The 24,611-nt window shown below is 28.4% G+C and overlaps 1 protein-coding gene across 1 annotated transcript; it reads right to left on the reverse strand.

Annotated features, from left to right (window-relative positions):
- Positions 1-1,019: 1,019 nt before the first annotated feature.
- Positions 1,020-23,866, reverse strand: LOC112688733 (uncharacterized protein PFB0145c-like). Its single transcript, XM_025562078.1, has 16 exons — positions 23,248-23,866; positions 13,508-13,622; positions 11,880-12,055; positions 11,659-11,794; positions 11,494-11,590; positions 11,159-11,357; positions 10,942-11,028; positions 10,750-10,796; positions 6,202-10,196; positions 6,025-6,138; positions 3,796-3,835; positions 3,638-3,711; positions 2,261-2,404; positions 2,021-2,198; positions 1,565-1,949; positions 1,020-1,225 (listed from the first exon to the last, which is right to left on the reverse strand). Exons 1-15 carry the CDS (start codon positions 23,273-23,275, stop codon positions 1,572-1,574), a joined length of 5,808 nt encoding a protein of 1,935 aa, XP_025417863.1. The 5' UTR covers positions 23,276-23,866; the 3' UTR covers positions 1,020-1,225; positions 1,565-1,571.
- Between the last annotated feature and the right edge of the window lie 745 nt (positions 23,867-24,611).

Raw genomic sequence — 24,611 nt, forward strand, 5'->3', positions numbered from 1 at the left:
AAGTGATTTAAAACATTTTGAATTACTCTAGGTTATACATTGTATTTATACATAATCATTTCCCACCGATATAATATAAAATACATTCCACACTTCACTCAGAATCTAAAAAAAATAGTAGTTTTAAATATCTATGGTTCCTAATTAAAATGTTAGCTCAAGCTTAACCAGAATCTTACATCTATTTATATATTATATACAAACATAAATTAATGTAGTACATTAATATAACATACAGCTTAAAATGAGTAAATAAAAAGCAAAAAAATAAAAGAAATACTCATGAAACATAATCAAAATTAAAACAATGATTATTTTATATGTTAAATCACTGCTCGAGTTTTAATCTTCCCATTTCACTGGTTAATACTATTATTGACTTATTGACGATAATCACTAAAGAAAATACTTATAAAAATTAGATCCTGAATATTTATAGAACATTGGTACTTCTATTAATTTTTAATGTAACTTTTAATATTGTATTTCAATACCTAAACTGTAACACTCATGGAATGATATATAATTTATACGGTATGATTAAAGAAATTTGTTTTATAAATTAAAATTTTGAAGCAAGTGAAAACATCAAAATCAATATGATTCGGTGGTTTAAACTACTTGTAACACTTTTTATTATCATGTGAATTTTTTTCAACAAAATATAGATGTAGAAAATACAAAATTGAATTATAAAAATATATACTTAAAAAAAAAAACCAAACAACCTGCAAAAACATATTAAAAACTAATATAGTTAATATTTGAGGTTACAACTCGCAACAAAGCAAACACCTGATTTACTAGTTTAATCACTTTAAACTTAACATCACTTAATCAAAGTTTACTACGTACATACTAAACACCATTATCAAAACAAATGTCTTATAATTTGAGAAAGCTCGTAAATTATACCTAAAATATTAAAAATAAAAATTGATATAGTTTTCTTTTATGAATTTTTATTATTAGATTTTAATAGTACTGGATCTAATAAATTACTCATTAAAAAGGTGCAATTTAAATATGTATAAATTTATATTACATAATATTTTATAAGGTAACAAACTTCATCATGAAATATACATAATTGTAGTTTAATTACCTTAACAACATAGAAAAAATTATGACAAATAATAATATGCTAATCACTTCCACATAGTTAGTATGTCACATTTCTGATACAATTTAGGAACAATCCCTAAATTTGGAATTTTTAAATATCCTAAAACATATAAAATATAAATAAATTAATAAAATCAGTAGTAAAACAGGAGAATTCCAAGTCTATGACTGCTGAAATATGATTTAATTAAAATAATAGTAAAGGAAATAGAACATTAAAAATGTACAAGTGAATATCTATTAAAAGTCAATTCAGTATTGAAATATAGTTTTATCTTGAAACTGACTTAACTAAAACTTACCGAACTTGATTAAAAAGAATATATATATTATATATATAGTTAATGTTTTTTAAAACTCAAAATATAAAAGAAAAAAAACATATTGTAGCAGTCTTAGAAATTATAATCATATATATTCCAAATTTAATTATAATTACAATTCACTTAGACATCAGATTCATAATCATCACTATCTATATTAGAATCTGAAGTATTGACATAAGACTGGTCAATTTTTCTTCTTTTCTTGCGTACTGATAAATAACTATCAGATTCAGAATCACTAGAGGATTCATCCGTACTAAAATCTATAGTTTTCATTATGCAATCAACTGTTTCTTCACAATTAATTTCATTTAAACCAATATTTTCACTATCTTCTATTATAAAATGATCATCATCAATGTTATAATTAACATTGATATAGTCCTCATCATCGTCGTCAGTATTATTTTCATCATCGTCATCAATATTATTTTTATCATCTTCATCATTCTTCTTTTCTGATAATCCGCCATTAGTTGAAAATGCATAGTGATAGAACTAAATACAGATGAAACAAAAATATTAAAAACCTAGATAATTTATGTTATATTATTATATATTGAACTTACATTCATATTTGATTTAAGATTTTCTTGAAATTCTATAGTGTCACAATAAATTATAGAACCTGTATTATTTACCATAGCGTTATTCTGTGACATAATCAAAAAATATCTCTGTAAATCTCCTATTGATTGAATTAAACCAATATTTATTTTGTTTCTGATAGATTTTAAATTGAGTGGCCTGTTACATAAGTAATAATAAAATATAATAATACAATCAAAATAAAATTACACATTGCTTACCGTTTAATAACCATTTGTTCTTCTAAATATAATTCCTTGGCCTGGTTTTTACATGATGAAATGTACAAACTCTTCTTCTGTATGTCTGTCATAATGGCCCTTAGAACGCTCTTTTTTAATAATGTGTTTGCAAAACGTTTGATACTAAAATATATTTTGAATTAATATAGGTATACACTATAGCACTTATATACTTATATATTAAAGCAAATAAAAGTTAAACAAATCTTTAATACTAATTATACAAATATGTTAGAGAGTGCGCCGTTTTTAGCATGGGGATAAACAAAAATATCAAAAAAATGTTAAATTTTTTTAATATGCATTACATATTAAATAAAAATGTTATAATTTCTTTAGTTTCAATGAAAAAGAATAGATAGTCAAAAAAAAAAAAAACACTAGTGAGCCAGGATATTTTTTTCAAATATAACTTTTTTTTTTTGCGACATATATTGATGAGTGTGAATGAAAAAAATTAAGCAGTTAATAATAAAACTAAATTGTAAATATTTTTATGAGATCACTGTTGATAAATTTATATTAATTTACTTAATAATGTTTATATGCTATTATTAACGTTTTACCAATTAGCAGATTTATATGAAAATTTGCATATAATAGATGAAAAATAAAAACAATGGTAAAACAAATTTTTATACAGTAAAAAAATAATAACTAGGGCTGGAATTACAATGCTCTAAAAAATAAGGAAAAAAGTTCTAAAAAATATGCAAAAATGCTTAAAAATCGTATAAAAAGCATCAAAAATATATTTAATATAGTTTAAAAATAGTATTATAAAAATCATGTCACTAAACATATTTGTATTTATTTGATAATAAAATAGGTACCTATTTATTTAATAATTACATTTAATTTAAATTCAATTTATTTCATAACTTGCATTTATAATTGGTGTTAGACTCTTGTAAATAAAGAAAAAACTTCTTTCGACTATTTTAATTTTGATATATTTTTGATAAAATTGATACATAAGCCAATATGCTCGTAAATGTTAGTTTATCAATTCAGTTGATTATATACTAAACGTGCAAATTTTGAGTAAACAGACCCCAAAACGCGTAATCAACATCTTAATATTTAAGAATGTATCGATTAATTCTGAAAAATATTCTAAAAACTTGAAAAATGCTCTAAGAATGCATTTGGAGTTAAATTTATAAAAAAAAAAACATGCAAAAAAAGAACTACATTAAATTAATCAGTATCACTTAAAACACATTTTCTGTATACAGACCTACATATTGGGACATCAGAAAAAAATATGCATCAAACCTGCATTAACCCAGCCATAATAATAACATGGTGCTTATAAAATAAAGTGTTATCAAAATATGAAAATTTGAATCTTACTTTAAAATGTCTTCTTCTTTTTTTTTTCGTGCAAGATCATGGCTCCTGGTTCTTTTAGTTGGTGCAAATTTTACCTAAAATAAACATTAATTTTGAATTAGCTATTTATTTACTTATAAATTAAAATATATTTTATTGATAAAAATGGAAAAACATACATTAATAGTTCTTGCGTCATTTTGAAATTTTGATTTTTTACTGCAAAATTCAAATTCATAGATTAAGACCAACATAAATTAAATTTTTTAAAATTTTTAAATATGTGTATATATATATATATAGTATAACACTAACTGAATCATCCAGACTCGTCAAAGATATTTTATTATTTTAGATTGGAACAATTACCTACTTATCCTAAACCTAAAATTTTAGGTTGAAAGAAGCTCACAAACGTCGTCATTTTAATATTTGTTTATACTTATTGACAAATGGCTCTATACACATATTATGATCTAATAATTATAGTACAAATATTAACGTTAGGTATTTATAAATTATAATTAAAAATTATAGAAAATTCATGCAAGAAGTAAATTTGGACAGTATTGACTGTTCATATACTAATCTATTAATTAAATTATAGATAGAACTCTGAGTATAGCGTTATCTAACAAATAACTTAAGCCCAAAATGCTTGATTTAAAACAGTTTCATTTTTTGGCTTATAAACTAATAAATTATAATATTATCAACTATAGAAAAATACAAATACCAATTTCCGTGAGAGAAATAATTATTATCTAAACTTATTTCACAATAGACTGAGAAAATATGTCTAATTTTTCGTCATATTTATTATTTATGCAAAAGTAACTTTTATTGGACACCAAACCTTTCTTAATTGAACTGAAAATTTGTTGAAATATACAGGTGATTTCAGTAAAAATGTTATTTCTCTCATACCACATCATATCAAAATTTCATCACCGATTATATTTTTTGTAGAAGTGACTTTTACCCTAGTAGAATTATATAACATTGGATTAAATGAAGAGGACATAAAAACCATTATAAAGGAGCTGATAACCAGAGTGCTGAGTATGGGACTAATGATAAATGAAGGGAAAACTAAATATATGGTAGTTAAAAGAGGTAATCAACTACACCAAAATAGAAATTTGGTCATTGGAAATTATTGTTTCGAAAAAGTAGAATGTTTCAAATATCTGGAAGTGGATTTAAATAGTCGCAATAGTTACCATGAGGAAATAAACCTGAGAGTAAAATCTGGAAACAAGTGTTATTTCGCGTTACAGAAAACCTTCAAGTCCAAGGTAATATCAAAAAAATTAAAAATGAAATTATACAAGGTTTTAGTTAGACCAGTAATTCTATACGCATGCGAAACGTGGCCAACGTCAAAAGAGGACGAAAGAAAACTGGCAGTTTAAGAAAGAAAATTCCTACGACGCATTTTTAGTCCCAAAAAAAAAAAAAAAAAAAATGATAGGGTGAATATGAAATAAAATCCAATAAAGAAATTAAAGACCTGTTGGAAGAAGAGGACACTATACAAACACTCAAGGGCAGGAAAATGAGATGGCTTGAACACAAATAAAGATCGAAAGGCATAATGAAGGACGCGCTTAACTGGAAATCAGAAAGCAAGAGACCATTGGGCAGGCCGAAGAAAAGGTGGATAGACGAGCCCAACCAAAATTTAAAGATACTTGGGATTGAGAACCCGGAAGAATTCGGAAATGATAGAGAGGAATGGAGGAGGCTATGTGGAGCAGTGATGGCCCTTTAATGGCCTATAAAAGCTAAAAAAGAAGAAGAATTATATAACCTTAGTAAAATCAAATTTCTAATTTATATAATATCAATGATATTTTATGTTATTGCATACCACATGGTATTTGTAAATTTATAAAAAATATACAGTCTTCACTGTTGATAACTGTAACAATAACTATTGGCGAATTTATTGTACAACTCAATTATTAAGGATAGGTTAGGATATAATACGGTATATAAGAGTGGCATGACAAAGGTATCATTATGAAGCAATAGTACTTTTAACATTTTTAGTGGTTTTTTTTTTTTTTAACCAACAGAAAACCCATCACCTAGAAGCACTGTTAATTTGTTTTTGAATACACAAATTCAAGTTACATAAAAGTTAATTTTTTTCGATATTATATATTAATTAGGGAGTATTAATAATATATCAATTGGGGTATTAAAATAAAATTAAGAATGTTGACAAATAATTTTGCTCAAAACACCATTATTAAGTAAATAACTATTACTAAACATAAATTAGTTCTTAATTTTATTTTTAATATATTTTCTAAAATTATTTTTAATTCATTTATTATAATACCTACTAGTAACAAATACATAATTATATAATAACAGGTAATTACTGACAAATCATATACCTTTGGAACTCTTCGTTTTGTACAACAACATGACGTTTCCGACCACTTTTCTGAAATAATTTTTCTTTATCATTAGTAACGTCTGATTGTGAAAGTGGTAGTTCGTCAGTCACACTATAAATAAAAATTAATTAATTAACTCTCAGACATAAATATAATAAATATTCTTACACTTACACTTTGATACACGATTGTTTCATGGAATCCATTTTTTCTTTTAAAATTGGTAAATTTTGAGAATTTAATTTTACTAGAGGTATAGTCAATGCTCTAAAATTTTTTGGTTCTAAAAATGAACCCACAGTACATTTTTGAATTTCTGAACTTGAGGTCGAAACTTCAGAATGAGTACCAGTCACACTTTTCTTCATTCCTACCGTTACTTTTGGAACAGTATCAACTTGTTTATATGACGAAGAAGAACGAGTTCTAGTTTTACCATCAACTTGGGCCTTAGAAATTAATCCTTCACACGAATCATTTAATACAGTAGAAGTATCTAAATTATTTAACTTGTTTTCATCATTCACATTCTTAGAATCAAAATTGTGTTCTTTAACTTTTTCTTCGTGTTTTAAACCTCTGGTTCTAGTTAGAATTCTAGCAGCTGGTTTAGTTACGTTTTCTTTAATTGTTGATGCAATTATTTCCATTTTTTTCTCAAGCATTGGTTGTACTAATTTCTCAGTTTTATTTAGATCATTAATATTGATTGAATCTTCTTTAGAATTGTCTAATTTCAATTCAAGTTTTTTCAATTTCCTAGCTCTAGTAACTTGACGTTCATGAGGTCCAAATTCAATTGTTTTTAAATCTGAATTATCCACCAAATCAACATCAACCTTCTTTATGGAATCTCGTCTCAATACAGATCGATCTTCAACTTGTTTTTTACTTAGTATAGCTTCTTTCTCTTTTTTAATTGCAGCTATTTTTGCTCTATGGATCTCAGCAGTTAGGGCTTGTTGTTTTTCTTTCTCAATTTCTTCATCAATAGCTTTTTGCAAATTGATTTCATTAATTCTTCTATGCTCATTTTGTCTTGCATGTTCTTTTGCTCTTATTACTTCAGCTTCTCTAGCTTTAATTATTAACTCGTTTTCTTTCAATTTTGCAATTTCTAATTCTTTAGCTTTTGCCTTTTTCATTTTAATATTCCTCGCTTTAATTAACTCGGTTATTTTTGCCCTTTTCAATTGTCTCTTTTTAGCTCTTTGCATAATTTCAACTTCAAATTCATCTTTGACAACTATTCCTCCAGAATTATGTCCATATTGTTCTTCAAAATTCATTTCTACAGAATTAATTGCTTTCTGTAATATTTCTTCATTCATTTCATCGATTTCGTCAAATTTTTCTTGTTTAATGTTTGCTGCAGTTAACTTAATTTCTTCATATTTTTTTCTTGTTTCTTCTTCTTCTTTTCTTTTTCTTTCTTCTTCTATTCTTTTTTTTTCTTCCTCTTTTTTTATATTTTTTTCTTCTTCTTCTTTTCTTTTTCTTTCTTCTTCTATTCTTTTTCTTTCTTCTTCTATTCTTTTTCTTTCTTCTTCTTTTCTTTTTCTCTCATGTTCTTCCTTTCTGACTTCCTCTTCTTTTTTCTTTCTTTCTTCCTCTTCTCGTTTCTTCCTCTCATCATTTTCTTTTTTCTTTTTTTCTTCGTCTTCTTTTATTTTATTTTCTTCCTCAATTTTTTTGTCAAATATTTCTTTCAAGCGTTTTTCATCTATAGCTTTTTTAATTTTTAAATCTTTCCTACATCTCAATCTCTCTTCAGCTATTTCTAGTTTCAAGTTTTTCACTTCGGGTTCTTTAAATGTATTTTCATTTCCTGTTTCCTCAGAACTAATATTAATTTCATTTTCCAAGGCAATGTGTTTTTTTTTAGTACCTTTAGATTCTAATCCTGTTATAGAAAGAACACTTTCTGCATTTGAGACATTTTTAGCTGTAGGTTTTTTTAACATGTTAGAAATATGACTTTTAATATTTTTTATTTCCGAACTATTCAGAGGTGTCTCTTTGATTTCTCTTGAAATATTTTTATTTTTATTTATAAGTACTGAGTTTGTCTCCAGTAAATTTATTTTATTAGTTTCTTCTTCATTCAATTTGTGCATTATTATTTTTTTTACCGGGTTTTCAATTTCAATAGCAGTAGATGGAAATTGTTTTTTGATATGTGATAATTCTTCTTCATCACTACTTATTTCAACAACTTCATCAGTAGATTCATTTAATGAGTCAACTACTTTACAAGGTGCATCACGATCAGAAACTATTTTACTCATCACATCTGAAATTACACCTTGTAGTATAGGTATAGCAGTAACTGATGTTGCTGTACTTTGACCGTCAACATCAGCAGACTGAGTAATACCTTCATCACTTTCTAAATCTTTACTAACTTGTTTAATAGTCTTTGAATCTTTGTTAATAGACTTATCCTCTTTAGATGAATTTTGTGAAACTCTGGTAATCTGAGCAAAGGTATCAAAAGCTCCAATAGTTGAATCACTCACGCTCACAGAAGAATCACCTTGATCTAAATTAGTAACATTTTGACATTCTTCCGTTACGTTAATATTTAAAGAACCACATTCAATCAATGAATTTAATTCTTCATTATCAAATGAATGCATTTCAACAATTTCTTCAACACCGTTATACAATTCAGTTAATGTAGTTTGAGAAATTGATTGATCAAAATCAAAATCAAGTTCTTTTATAAAACGGCTATTGGTATCATTTATGTTACTACTAATTCCAATTTTATGGATACCATCATGGTTTTTTGATTTTTTTGACGAAATATTTAAAATATTATGGTTTTTTCCTAACATATTCTCTGGTATTTTATCGTTTTTAGTTTTAGAATTTAACTGAAAACCAACAGATTTTGAATTACCTGATATATTTGAACCACTATCATTTGTTCCAGCTACTGTTGAACATAAGTTTTGTGATTCACTATTACAAGGTGATTCATCTTTATTTTTAGTATTTTCATCAACATTGATATTGACATCATCATCTATAATAATTACTTCATCAGTGTGTGAACAATTATTTTCTATTAATGGATTCAAATTTTGTGAACTATTACGTAATTTAACAGTTTTTTTTATTTCACTATTAGTTATTTGAATATCATCAATGTTGTCTTTTGCCTCAGAAGAAGCTAGTTTTATATTGAATGGTTTTTTAATTTTGTTGACGACAACAATTGGTTGATTGGAAAACGCCAAGTATTTTGCGTCACTTCTACTATCAATACACCTCAAGTTGGCTCCTTTAATTTCAATTAATCTTTTTTGTTTTATAACTTTTCCATCAAACGTAGTTAAAGTATTAGCAGGATGTGGGAAAGATTGCCCATCTTTACGTAACAAAATACCATCTTTGACAGTTGATGCATCAACTGGAACAAGACACCCTGATAAACTTCCATTGTCAATTCGCGACTGACCAACCATTACATTTTTATATTCTGTAGCTACGTTTTTGATTGATGAATTTAAAACGAAATTGGCTGAAATTTCTTCTAACATTTGATTATTTATTTCTTTATTCTTCATTTTAATGGGTAATATATTTTCTGCAGGACTATTTAATTTAAGTCTTTGTACAGAAGATCTCGTAATTTTGGAAGGTGTGTGATTAATTGTTTCATCTTGAACTGATGATAAAGGTTCAACTTCGATTTGATCAATATCAATCAATTCATCATCAATTGAATGAGTTTCAGTAATTTGAGTTTCTCCACTATGTTGTCGCAGAGTTTCATGATCCTTCTTTCCACCAGATAGTTTAGTGTCATTCAAATGTTTGAAACCCCCTTCTGCTCTTGTTTGACTTCTTGTGGCTCTGGTTTCAATTCTTTTACAATTACTAGCATTAATAGTAATATTATCATTTTTCTCTTCAAATAAATGTTTTGGTTGGAGACTTTGATGAACTAGACTTTTATCACCTTCTTCATTATCACTATCACTTAACAAATTAACAATATTTGAATTTGCTTTAGATCCATTTTTAACTGCTGAACCAACACTCTTAGGTGTCTGTCTCTTCGAAGCTGATAAATCAATTCTATTAGTCTGATTAAAAGACCCAGAGTTTGATGTATTATCCATTCGTACTTTATTCAATGATGTTGACGGTGAGTTCTCCTATAACAAATTATAAAAATAAATTACATATATATTCTGGAAAAAAAATTTAATTTGTCATAAAATGTATACCATATATATGAATTATTTAAGGCACCCTAAATAAAATCAGTAAATTAATTAATCTGGACTTCAATCATTTAACATATTAATAAACATTAAAATCCAGACTTAACTAAAAACAATAAATTACATAAATTCTCTAAATCATATACATTAAAAATTAATATAGTACAATAAAACATTATAATATATTAATTTCAAACTTAAATAATATTTAGGAACAAAATTTATTGATAATAATAGATTACCAGTGGTTTTATTTAAATTTTTATTTTCATGTTAGACATTTTAAATGGTTATGAATATTATAAAAAATGAATACAAATTATCAAAAAATATTAATAAAATGAAAAAATATGAAGTAATCAGATTTCATACCTATAAAACTTTAAAATGACAGTCAGACATAGAAATGATTTTTATTAAGCAATTATTAAAACAAAATATACTAATTAAGTTGTTATAAAATAGTATATGTTTTCAAACTCACTTTTCTAGAAGTATTTCCAATAAGCTTATCTGTTCCAACAATATCATCTAAAAAATAATATTTTTAAATGCTACTTTCTGTATCAATTGATTATAAATAATTGTACATAATCATAATTTTTTTATTTAATTAAAATGATTTATTTATATGCATCAATATTTAAATTAAATTATTTACTTATACTATACTTACTTAGCTTATTTTTTTGGGATGCTTGTTGAGGACTTGGTATATAAGGGTTTGCTGGAGCTTCTAGCAGTTTGGAAAGTGTAGGAGTTCCTAATAATTTATAATGGTAATAAGTTTTAATAATTATTATAACTATAAATTTATTTATTTTATTGATTAAAATACTCATCTTAAAATAAAAATGTATTATGAAATTGATACTTAGATAAAAAAAATTTACCTTGTGTAGGAGTTCTAACAGTAGGAGATGTTGATAATAATTTTCCAGATCTAGTCCTAGATGTACCACCTACAGGATGTAGTATAGAAGTAGTAGCAGTAGCAGTAATAGCAGTTACAGTCCTACTAACTGATATAGTACTACGCGATCTTAGAAGACTTGTCAATAAAGGAGCAGATGGCGCATTCCATTTAATTGGCTAAAATATAAGAATAATTTAACTTTGAATATAATAAATAAAAATTAAATATAACTATGAAGACACTAATTAAAAACAATATAAAATAAATCAATTTTTTAATTTAGATATACAAAAAGTATTTAATCAAATATACCTCCTCTGATAACCCAGAGCTGGAAATTTCTGAAGCCAACCAAGTAGTTTGCCTAATCAAAAGTTGTTCCACATATTGTTTACCTTCGACTTCAGTTCTAAAATATGTATAAACACACATTTTACAAATATCTGAATTTCAAAAAAAAAATTTAATAATAATAACCTTCTTGCATTTGAATAAAGTGAAATGGCTTCACTTCTTGATAAATTTCCTTGTTTAATGCGATTCAAAACTTTGCACATACCATTTACTTTATTTACTAAATTCTCATTTGTTTCTTGTAATTCACGAATGTATTCTAAAGTTTACAAAAAATTTGTTTTAAATATTTTTTATTTATAAATATTACTTAATAATTCAAATATTTAATATAATTTCTTTACTAATTTTCATGACTTCAACAACATGTTCCATTACATTATTGAAAGGCTTTATCTTGATTTCTTTTTTAAAATTGGATATAATCATTTTAAACTGACGTTCGCAATTTTTTGATGAATACCAATCTCTAGGTCTATGTGGTTCTCCAACATTTTTAAGAACTTGAGCAATAGATTTCCTATATATTTAAAAATGTAATATTATGAATTTGTATACTATTTGATAGTAACATTTAACAATGTAAATTAATGTGTGACAAACTCTATAATTGATTATATTATAACTACACAGTCATTTTTCTGACAGGGAATCTTCACAAAATATATGCAATTAAGTTTTTAATTTTTCAAGAAATTATTGAAGTAATTACACATGAGTAATGACCGAATTTAGCATAAAATGCAAGTGCTATTATAGCATGTATAATACATGCAGTCAATGAGTGTCTACAAATTTTTAATTGATTAATTAAATATCAATATTTTATACTACATATTTTAGCAATTCTGACGTTAGTTCATGTTCTGCACATTTTAACAAAAAACTGTTCAAACACCAAACAATCCAAAATGGTGTTGAATAAAAAAAACAGATTATATGCAGGTACATTTTGTATATCAAAAATGTTATATCTCAAAGAATATTCAGACACTGAAAATAAATTACTGAACTTCCATAAGTTGGTTATAAGTTTTATAATGGAGACATGGCTTTACCTATTTTATCAAGTCTTGTTGATAAAATGATAAAATACTCAAAACAACATAGGTACATTATTACAACCACTGCTACATTTCTACAATTTTTAGCAAGAATTATGTTGTAACCAAGTACACCCATCAGCGCTGAGTGTGCCTGTATGGGTAAACATGCATTGCAATTTTTACAATACGTTCGTAGAAATTTGTATTCATATTTTTATGTATTATAACATTAGTTTATATATTGTCTCCTTTTCATTTCGACCAACATTTTAAAATAAGCAATTTTTTTATTTTCCTGGTATTCGACTACAGTAAGTATTAACTAATTATATTTATAAATGGGTGATCAAATATTTGCATCTTATATGTTCTTATTTATTTATTTAGATATTTTTTCAATTTGTTATTTTTACAATTTCTATAATTAAACAAATACATTTTCTTATTGCATACTTGCATCTAACTTTTTGTTTTTGAAAATTTTAATAAAATTAATTAATAATTATCACCGCAAAATTAAAATCAAATATAAAATTTGATAAAAATTGAAATTTTATTTTGAATGTTTTGCATTTTTTTTTTTTTGTGTATTTTGACTTTTTTTAATGCATTTTTGCATGCATATATTTTAATTTAAAATGCATATAAATCAGGTCTTTAGTTATGAGATTGGTTGTAATTATTTTTTTTTTTCTATACAATTTTTATGGCAGATAACTTTTGTTCGTTTAGTGTAGTATAGAATAAATCGATTTACAAACTTTTTAATTTCTTTTTATAAAAACCATATATGTCTAATATTAGTATTAAGAAATTACAGACAAAATTATGTAAGACATATTACATTTATTTATTAAGTATATAGTCCTTACTAATTAAAAAATTATATCTGTAAGAAATTATGTTATACAATAAAACATATTTACCAATCCTGGGCTCCATAATGATGTATAGCAGATATTAGCCAAAACTTTTCTTTACAAGTCCATGAGACTGTTTCTGATAGAGGTTTTTTGTCTAACCATCTATAATATTTTGAGTCTGAAACATTTTTTTCGACCATATTTAAAATTTTTAAGAGAAAATTAAGCTTGATTACATAAATACATTTTTATGTTTGTAGTCAATGAAACATATATTTAACTGTATAACACATAAATAAAACTACTAAATTTTATCAACAATTATGAAATAATGTATACTATAACCTGCATGATTTACATTGTTAAGGGGTAAAAATAAAGTCATTAGTAATTAAATCAATAAAAATCAATTTTGAAAACTGACAAATTTTTTAATCTTATAAATTTATGTTTAATATCACAGTTTACAAAGGCATAGAAATTACTGCAAAACAATCCTTGGATTGAAAACTTCAGAAAAAAAATATAGTTTACAACCAATAAATGCTGCAATATTATTGATTACTTTAAGTTAAGAAAATCTATATTTAACGAATTTCAAAACTACTTGATATGCCCTCTACTCTACACCCAATTCAAATATATATGTAAATAATAAATACAACATGTATATTTAATACATAGGTTAGACTAATATTTTAAGACTCTTTAAATTTAATAAAAACAATTATAAAATGGATAAGATACAAAAATAATAATAACATTTTTAAATTTTATTAAAAGTATAAAACTTCATTCAAATGTAAAAATTATTTAAAATTTCCAAATATTACTAATTTTACTAATATTTGTATAGATTACATTAAACCAGATTGATGATGGTGTTAAATCAGATGGTGCAACCCTATATTGAAAATGTAAATGCATGCCAATTCAACAATATTGAAAGCAATGTCACCATCACTCTTATGCTAGGGTAAACACATAGAAATAACTGCATTCTACAAACATTTTTCTATAACCAAAGTTCAAATTTTTCACAAGTAAACAAATTTGGCATTATCATAGTGTCATAAAAACAAAATGCAGTGATACTCATCATACAAATAATATTTTTCCATAGATAAATAATTTTTTTTTTTTTTTTTAATAGTAGTCTTGGATATAGTATGGATTGTTTACATTTTCAGGAAACAATGTGAGTGCACCATCTGATTTCATGCAATCTGTGCTAATATGAAAAAAATTAAACAAAATGACAAAAAACAAAAAATCTGAAAAATGTATATATGCTAATTTCATCAATCAATTTATTCATAAACAGCGTTTATTCCAATAGGAATTCAATACGCCCTTATACTAATGAATACATTTTATCATTTTCCTTTTAAATAGGAAATAAATCCTATCAACGTTTATTTTTTATATAATAATAATCAATTTAAATAAAATTCAGTTCTATTGGAATTTAATAATACAAGTACAACAATACAACAGAATAAATATAATAATTTTGACATATTCATGTTCTTCTTCTATTGCAGTTACTATGAAGCACGTGTGAAGAAAAACGTCGTGTGATGTTTAAAATATTAAGGTGTTTTTAATTTTAAAATGTTAAGTAATTTCTTTTCTGCTTTCACGTACGTACTCTAGTGCTATAGCCAGGCACGTAAATGAATACTTATTTTGGGGGGAGGCGATCAGTGACATAGTCAGGGAGGGTTTAAAAGCTAACCCCCCCTCTTTTCCTAAAAAAAGGATATCAGGATTACTGATAAAATAAAAAAAAAATCAATAAAACGAATGCACCGGGCAGTACAACGTTCGGGTATAAACAAATAAATAAAAAATAAAACGAACATAAAAACAGTTTTTGTCGTAGTTACATAATTCGTTACTATATTTTGAGTAATGACCATGGAGTTGTATTATACATCTTTGGAGTGACCATAGATAAAAAATCGATATGAGAGTGACGCAAGCATGGACAATAAAAATAATATTTTCTATTGATACATGACATTCAATTTTTTTTTTCATTAATTATTAATTACTACAATACAGTCTTGGGGAGGAGATTGCGATTACTCCTATCCCCCCCTAAATTACATGCCTGATTATAGAGTGCATTAAGCAGTAGTAGTGTGTATTAACGTGCAGTAACAACATTAAGGTCATAAAGGAAGATGATAAAATTATTGCACAGCCTCAACGCCAAAGTTTGGCCATGGGAGTTAGGGAGATTTATTTCCTTGTGTCGGTGACAGTTAGTATCAGATTATGTGTCAGCCCAAAAGCATTAGAATATTAATTTGATTCATGTTATATTATATAAATTTAGGAACATTTTAATATTATGCTAAAAATATGTAGACAATCATGTTAATCGTGTTAATTTACTCAGCAGCAATATTATATTAATTAATAATTAAATATACGAATAGTATTGTATAATTTTGTCCAAGGCCTTATTGGATCTACCAGGAATTAGTTAGTATGCTGACATAAGAAAACATTGTTACTTCAGTTTTCAAAAATTGTATAGAACTAAAGTTACTTTATAAATAAGTTGTTACAAGCAGGGCGGACAAGAACTTTTGAGGGCCCTAGGACTGATTGGTTCGAAATCCCTTATACATAACTCTTTTTAACCTAAATATAAACACTACTTGTTTATACTTGAATATACTTTAGTACAGTAAAAATATTCAAATTGAAATCTTATACTACAGCGAATAAGATTGTAAAATAGTTTTATATAAAAGATTGAGACAACGAGCGCTTACTGAGGTACAGACCCTGGGGCTTTAGCCTGCTCTAATTACAAGTCTGTATATTGAAAATTATAAAATGGGTCGCTACAATATCAAATCTTCCTGTGCTATTCTGTTTCCAGTCCACCTCAGCTCAGTTTGTTGAATTCAAGTAATAGTGCAAGCGTTTTAAAAAGAAAAAAATACTAAAAATAATTGTCGTCAATGTCAGAAAATGTAGTGGATGATATCAATTCATTATAACCGATTAACTGAATAACAGAAATTCAGAATAAAGACACGCAATCGCACTCTTACTGCCGGTTAGGTTGCTGTTTGTGTTGCTCGTAACATCGCCATTGGAGGGAATGTCGACAGAGACAACACGAAGGATATGGTCATCGGAGGAGATGCGAAGCATTGCATATAGCAGGATCAACGTGTCGAGTACAGAAGGGAGAATCATTAAGAGATAAATGGGATGAGTGGGCCGGGAGGCGGTTGTGGCCGAACCGGAGGCGAGAAAAAGAGATGATGACTTTACGGGAAATAGGGATATTCTGAAACCAGGGAAAATGTAGGACGTGAGGACAGACTAGGCAATAAGAAACAGCGAAGGTTGGAGGTAGGATTGACCATTTTCGATTCCACAATCTCAAAGTGTGAGCCTTGAGATTGGGTGTAAAATCGGAGTAGGGAATTTTGATCGGAGAGGGGACATTGAAATAGCATGAAGTTGCAAGAGCGTCTGCGATTTCGTTGCCTAAAATACCAGTATGACTGGGAACCATAAAAAGTCGATAGTATACCCAAGGCAGGAGAGAGAGAGGAGGATAGAACAAATTTGGAGAATGAGATAGGAAACGTGTGAGACAAGAGGAGAGGTATTTAAAGCCATGAGGCAAGACTGGGAATCTGAGACAATGACGAAGTAGCGTGCATTTAAGGTTTTAATGGTATGCAGAGCTACCAATATAGTGAGGCATTCTGTCGTAAAAGATGAGGCGGATAAGGGAGCATTATTGGAGTACTTGATAGAAAGGCTTGAGATGAAAAAAGAATAGCCTGCGGATAATTTGGCAACGGATCCGTCCGTGGAGACTAGATATGAGTTAGGATAATGGGCTAAGATGTAATCGTTAAATAGTGAATATGACTCAAGAAATCAAGAAATGAGCGAGACAGTCCATTGTGCCAAGGCCAAGTCTGAAACCATACATATTACTGGGAAAAATATGGTTGGATTCTAGCCACCAATCCAAACGATTTTTTAAAATTTTTTCCACAGATTTTTTAAAATTGTTTCCACAACCTTACAAAAAGACAAAGAAAGGGAGATAGAACGAAAACCCTCGCCATTGGATTTGGGAATCGGGAAAACCTCGAATTCTTTCCAGGAAGGAGGAATCAAGCTGTTAAGCCACAGACGGTTTAAAATATTAAGAAGTAACGGATAGGCATCTTGTGGTAGATGTTTTAGAAATAGTGGTGAAATAAAGTCAGGCCCTGAGGCTACAGAAGAACGGTGATTTATAGCAGACATTAATTCGACTAGCGTGAATGCGTTGGATAGAATTTGAGGATGTACTGAAGTGGAGACGATATCAACGGGGTAAGATTCTGCAAGGGATGGAACATAAGAAGGGGCAACCTTTGAGCAAAAGCTTAGAAACCAGTCGTCATTAACAGGGTATCTATCCGAAGGTGCGTTGTGAATTTTTAAAACATTTAGTTATTGACCAAAATGAAGAAATCGAAATGGATGGGTTAACAGAAGAGCAAAAAGAATGCCAGGACTGTCTTTTGGCGGAATTAAGGGTGATACGTGTGGAGGCGCATACCCTCTGGTAAACTAAGAAAGTATTCATGGAATAACTTCTACGAAATTTACGAAAAGCTATAGCGCGGTCTTTAACTGCGACCGTACAATTGTTATTCCACCAAACAGGAGAAGGACGGACAAATTTCGAACCTTGTGAATTATTTTTACGAGGGATAGCTACCAATGCAGCTTGGAACACCATATTGAAGAACCATTCGAATTCGATTATTGGGCTTGAATTAACAGGAGCGTTATTACTACTAGTTAATACTAGCACTGCCAACTTTCATGCTCACTGCCCGGAAGGGAGCTGATGTAAACAAGGTAATTTAATTAACTATTTCTTAAACTTTATCAAATACATAAAATCATATAAAAAATTTTTTTTGTAAAAATGTTACGATGAGATACGAGCTACTGTTTAGTTGCCCCTATTACATGTGTATAATTTATGTACACTTATCCATAAGTATTACACATCCTTGTTAAAAACAATGATAAAGGGTACTTCTTCCAATTGCATTATTAAGGTGTGAATAATTTTAAATGTTAACATGTTATAGTCTTCTAAATAATGTAAACAGTTAAACTACCAAAGAATTTTTCGATAAAATTAAAAATGTACTCATTAATTTAAAGAAACAGTAAGCTTTAAATTAAATACTATTAAAAATAATTAAAAAAATACAAATATTTGCATATTCTACTTCTAGATAAACTTCATTATTTTAGAAAATTTTTATTTGTATGAAAATATTTTTCATTAGTGATCAAAAAAATTAATTGGAAAATACATAGCATCTTCAAAATATTTTAATTATTACGGAAAAAATCCATTTATTTATTTACAATATTCTTATATTTGTTGCTATGCTATAAAAATTATAATAATTTATTTATGTATACAAAAATAAAAAATTTGACACAATATTTACTCATAACTGCCTTATATTTTGCATTGCTATACACTTAAATAAAAATACTTAACCATCAAAGTATAATACACTCACCTAATTTTGATAACATTTAAATTTAAAGAGATGCGATTAAAAAAGTGAAACCTAATGAAAGAAATTATAATAAATACCTAGTCGAAAAAAATTTATTTTCTAACATTTTTTTTTTCTATATTAAGCAATGGATATAAATAACTTAATGTTAAGAATAATTAAAAAAATAATACAATTGTAAATTCAGTCTCAAAAATAATTGATTCCTAAATACTCTATATATAAAATAATCAAAACAGGAAACTTAAAAATGGTGTTTAAAATTTGACATTAGGGTTATAGGAATTTTTTGAAGTAAAACATGAATTTTTTAAAAATAGTACACAATACTTTAAAGCAATATGAAATATATTCCAGGCTATCACTTCCTTTATCTATTCTATAAATTGAAATACAAATGCTTTTGCCATTATATACAATTTTTATTTATCATAATGTATCACATCAATTTATCTTTTATTTTTTTAATAATATTTTTAAGAAACTTTACTCATTTCTTAAAATAAAAGGTAATACAATTTAATACATATGTATATACAGGGTTGGGCAGTATCAAAGATACAATGTATATTGTAACTTGTATCATGATACATTTTATGGAAGTATCATGTATCTTTTTTTCCCAAAAGATACAAGATTTTTAACGCATCTTAAACTTTGGTACTCACGTTGTTCACCAGAAGCTAGTCTTTTTTTTCTGATCACAATATTTCAGAATCACATTTTTTACAATTTGGCATTTCACTGTCATTTGGAAGTTAATTGTGAAGTTGTAAAATACTTACAGTTGATTTTTCATCAACAATTATTTTATAAAATTCAGATGCATGCATTACAGAAAAAATTCTGACCAACGAACAATTTGAAACTAACCTATCCAGCAACATTGCTAATGACTCGTAGTTATATTGTAAATATCCATAGAAGTATAATAGAATTATTTGTCTATGTAAATGTCATTAATTGTTATCGCAATATTGCGTATTATAATAGTGTAATATAAAATAATATAATACGGTAGATCACCTGCTACACCTAAAAAATGGGTCGTCTCCTTCGGCTCCCGTTTTACAAAAAGGTCAATTCCCAAACGGCTCCCGTCCAAAAAGGTCTAACGAACAGATAAATTCCTAAATGGCTCCGGTTTTGTACACCACAAAGTCCTTCCCACTTTATACAGACTTAGGACTGTCTCAAAAGAGGTGTGGTTAAAAATGTCTTTGTGCACACTATGTAAATTATTAAAATTATAAAAAAAAAGCGTATAGTATAATATTAAATTTTAAATTTTTAATGTTAAAAAATATTTAAAAAATGTAAAAAATGTATAAATAAAAATATTAAAAAAAAATCATATATCGGGTAAATTTGTTAAGCACAATTAAGGTACATATAATAACATTGACGCAGTGAAACACGGTCGCAGTCGCTCTAGCCAAATCGTACCTTAAGTATGTATAAAGTGGGAAAGAATTTGTAGTGTACAAAACCGGAGCCGTTTAGGAATTTACCTGTTCGTTAGACCTTTTTGGACGGATTGATATATTATATATCAATTTTTTTATTTTTTTTTAATGGATTATTTTACTGAACAAAATGGTTGTGATTATGCTGTAAAAATATTGTGTATGACATGTCAATATGTTAAAAAGGAAAATAAAATACTTTCTGGATTTCTTAAATTGACTACAAATTTTCAACTACATATAAAAGTAATGTATCTATTATTATTTATTATATTGTATATTATAAAGTATTTCACAATGAACTGAAAAAGATAAAGATGGATTCCAGATTACATAAGTGACCACCAAAAAAAAAATAACAATACAGAGTTTATGTATAAATACTACTGAAAAAATAATTAATGAATTTAGTTATCATGAATCCAGTAAAGATTCCGAAGAAAGTTTTTTTATATTTTCTTCTCAAGTTGAAAATAAACAGCAATCAAAAAATGAGCTTGAATTAATCACCTACTTTAAGAAAAATAACAAATCATTAAATTGTTTAAATAACTATTCATCTATAAAAAAACAATTTATAAATTATAATACAAATCTGTGTTCATCTGCTCCTGTTGAGCATTTATTTTCATTAGCTAGTTTTGTGCACTCACCCAGTAGATCTAATCTATCAGATAAAATGTTTGAAAAATTAATTTTTCTTAAAGGAAATCAAGATTTTATTGATAAATATAACATTTAATTTAAAACCGTAATCCATAAGACCACAACCAATTATACACATGTATAACTATAATATAATATAAACTAACTATATATAAGTAAAAATAAAGATGTAATTTTCATGTAATTTTGGTGTATTAATGAATTATAGACTATAATTTATAGTGATATATTTTATAATATGTATTGACTTATTGTATTATTTAATATTTATGAATTTATAAGTACCTACTGTATATAGAGTACTATAGAATATGGACTGTATAGTGTATTGTATAAATCTTTTATGTTTAAAAGTTAATAAAATTAAATTGGAAATATAAAAGTATCAATGTATCTTTGATACAAGTATCTTGTATCTTGTATCTTTTATCTAGATACACTAAATGCATAAATCATACTTTTTTTAAGTATCTTGCCCAACCCTGTATGTAAATATGAGTGCATGTGTATATTTTTTTCTCTCTTTTCTCTGTCTTTATATCTTTTAATTGTTGAGACAAATGTATTTTTAATGCAAGTATTAAAAAAAAATAAAAAAATCATTACAATAAATAACCTTAATATTGTTATATATAATTTTTTAAGATTACATTTTTAATTTGTATTATATTGGTATAATATAAATAAATAAAACAGTATTTATTTTATTAAGTTCAGAATCAGTTTTATTCGTAAATCTATTGATAAAAATGCAGATATGAAATGGTGGTTATCAGAGAACTATTGTAGTAGAGGTGAGGCGACATTCATATTAAGATAGAATAAAAATGTAGTTCTTTGGAAAAATTATTCATTATTCATTGATGCAACATTTCTAATGAGCTTAACTGTATGAAGATAATTTTAGTATTCAAAAACCCCTATCCCATAGCCTATTTATTTATTCTATAATCAATTATCATATATATTTATAACTATAAGCAACTCCAAGAGCTATACTTGACAAATATTTAGCTTTATCAGATTAAGAGATAAATTAATAAATTAAGTTATGATTAAATAATTGAAACTGAAATGTTAGAATAGTGATGTGAATTCTCATAATCAGGTTATAAATTAGTTAGAGAACACAGACAAATTTCTAATATACACAGTGGATACTTACTTGATATTTCTTTTTCTTTCATTTTGTAAATGTATTGGAAACACAATACAATTTAGTCGAAAAAATATATTCTAAGACTGAAATGAATCAAATACTTTCAAAAAAACTAATACAATTTAAACCTTTATAAATAAACAACTAACACAAACAGAATAGTATTCAATGCAAATTAACAATAAACACTAAGCCATAATGAATAATTTTAATCATAGAAAAACATCAAATGTAAACAAAAATTCTGTAGCTAAGCAATTTCCTATAATTCTGTTATAAGAAAATTGATATTTACTATCAATTTAATTATATATATATAAATATATATATATATATATATATATTTATGTAGTGGATGTGATGGAGACAATATACAAAATAAAACATATTATAACGAACAAAGACGGTAACAAAAGATTAACTCTAAATACGTGTTCAATTTAGGATAAAAAAACAAACGTTTGTACTAAGGAAGTTTGATAACACACAATGATAAGAATATGACATATTTTGTTAAATATTTACATTAAACTCATGTTTTCAAAAGATAGTGGATGACACTAAATTAACATGAAACATAACAATGGAAAAATATTGTTGAAAACATTATTAGTGATGATGTAATACTTCTATTGTAAATTTACGAACACAACCAGTAAAATCAACAAATTGTCATGGAATATCACAAAGACAATCAGCGATGAAAATCAGTCTGTGGCTACAGGCCCATAGATGACTGGGATAACCATTAGGGTTTGTCACAAGCTCAAATGTTGACAAACAGTAAAACTGTACACGTCGGTGATAGATCGCTGAAGCAACACAATGCACTACCGATACGGAGTCCATCATACTAAGAGGCCAGGACGAGCCTATAACTACTTAGATGAGTGCGTACATACATGCACACACACACACACTTACTCAAATATTCTTTGCGACGGGACGCCATGTTGCTGCGACAATTGGTGGCTCCGGCAATCAGGGCTAACTGGACGGCGTACTTGCGGGTGGCGTATGGAGATGTGCCACGCGTCCGTCGATCACATCTTCGAGAGCGAGTGGTTTCCACGTTTGCGTTCGCGCGCGCACAGCCGCACGACGGCGTGTCGACGACGACGACGCGTGTCCGATCCCTGGGAACCCCTATCGTTCACAGCGGCGCGTGTCGCTCCGTAACGGAAATAAGCGCGCGCTAGCGCGCAGTAAACGGCGATGGTGCCAAAACGCGGTAGCGATAACAATAATCCCGGCAAATGATAAGTGGACAACGGCAACGTCGGGGTCGAAGGGACTACGACAGCGAAGATGTCAACGGCGGCTATTACGTGTCGGTCCAGCGTTCGCGCGTGTCCGTGTGTCTTGAGCGCCAACGTCTGCAGCCCGTAATACTGCTGGTGTCCTCGCTACTAACCTCGAACTGCTATCCCTTACTCAAGGGCAGGCGCGCACACGGGTTCTCGGAAACCATTTATATCGAATGCTGGCGCGCGTTCCTCATGGAGGAGACTACAGCTAACGACGCCATGGCGTACCGCTCCCTCTCGCCACCCATTCCACTCCCCTATCATCTCTCCGTCCTCACGTTGATGATAACAGCGCTATCTGTCGCTATTACACCCAAAGCCGCCGCCGCCGCCCGTTCAGAGTACTCTCTCGCGCTCGCACCCGCGACCCGCCGCATCGGTCGGCGCTATGCTGTTGGCCGGACTGGCGAGCCGCCGCGTCGATTTCTCTCGTGGTTTTCGCGCGCCGTCGCCGCCGCCGCACGACGTTTGACATTTTTCTCTCCGCCGCGAACGTGAACGTCGCTCGTTCCCCCGTCGTCCTCTCCTCCCTATCGATTCGCAGCGTGCGTCGAACGGCCCGCGATAACAGCACGTCGTTCCGGCCGGACCGCGAGAGCACCGACCCGGTCCCAGGTGCGCGACCATAGCTCCACTCCCTCCGCCCCTCCCCTTGTCCACACCCGTTGCTCAGGAACGCCGCGACGGTTTTCTTTGTTTTCCTTTGTTATCCGTTGCCAGCTGTTTGGATCCGTCTCAAAGCGACCCCGCCGTCCGCCGACGCGCCCGAACCGATTCCCGGCCACGTACAACATTCACACACCTGCCCCGTCGGTTTTCCCAAACGGGTTTTATTCGCGTTTCCTCTTTTCGTTTCGAATAAAAATAAAAAACCGTGTGTTCGTGCGATGACGTACTGCACGGCTTGGAGACTTCGGTTTTCACCGAACTGTACGTAAACACGACGTTTAGACGCGAAACACAATATATTGCAATTGTGCT

The sequence above is a fragment of the Sipha flava genome, unplaced genomic scaffold, assembly GCF_003268045.1.
Source record: "Sipha flava isolate LNK unplaced genomic scaffold, YSA_version1 3_pilon_pilon, whole genome shotgun sequence".
In the NCBI taxonomy this organism is placed as follows: domain Eukaryota; kingdom Metazoa; phylum Arthropoda; class Insecta; order Hemiptera; family Aphididae; genus Sipha; species Sipha flava.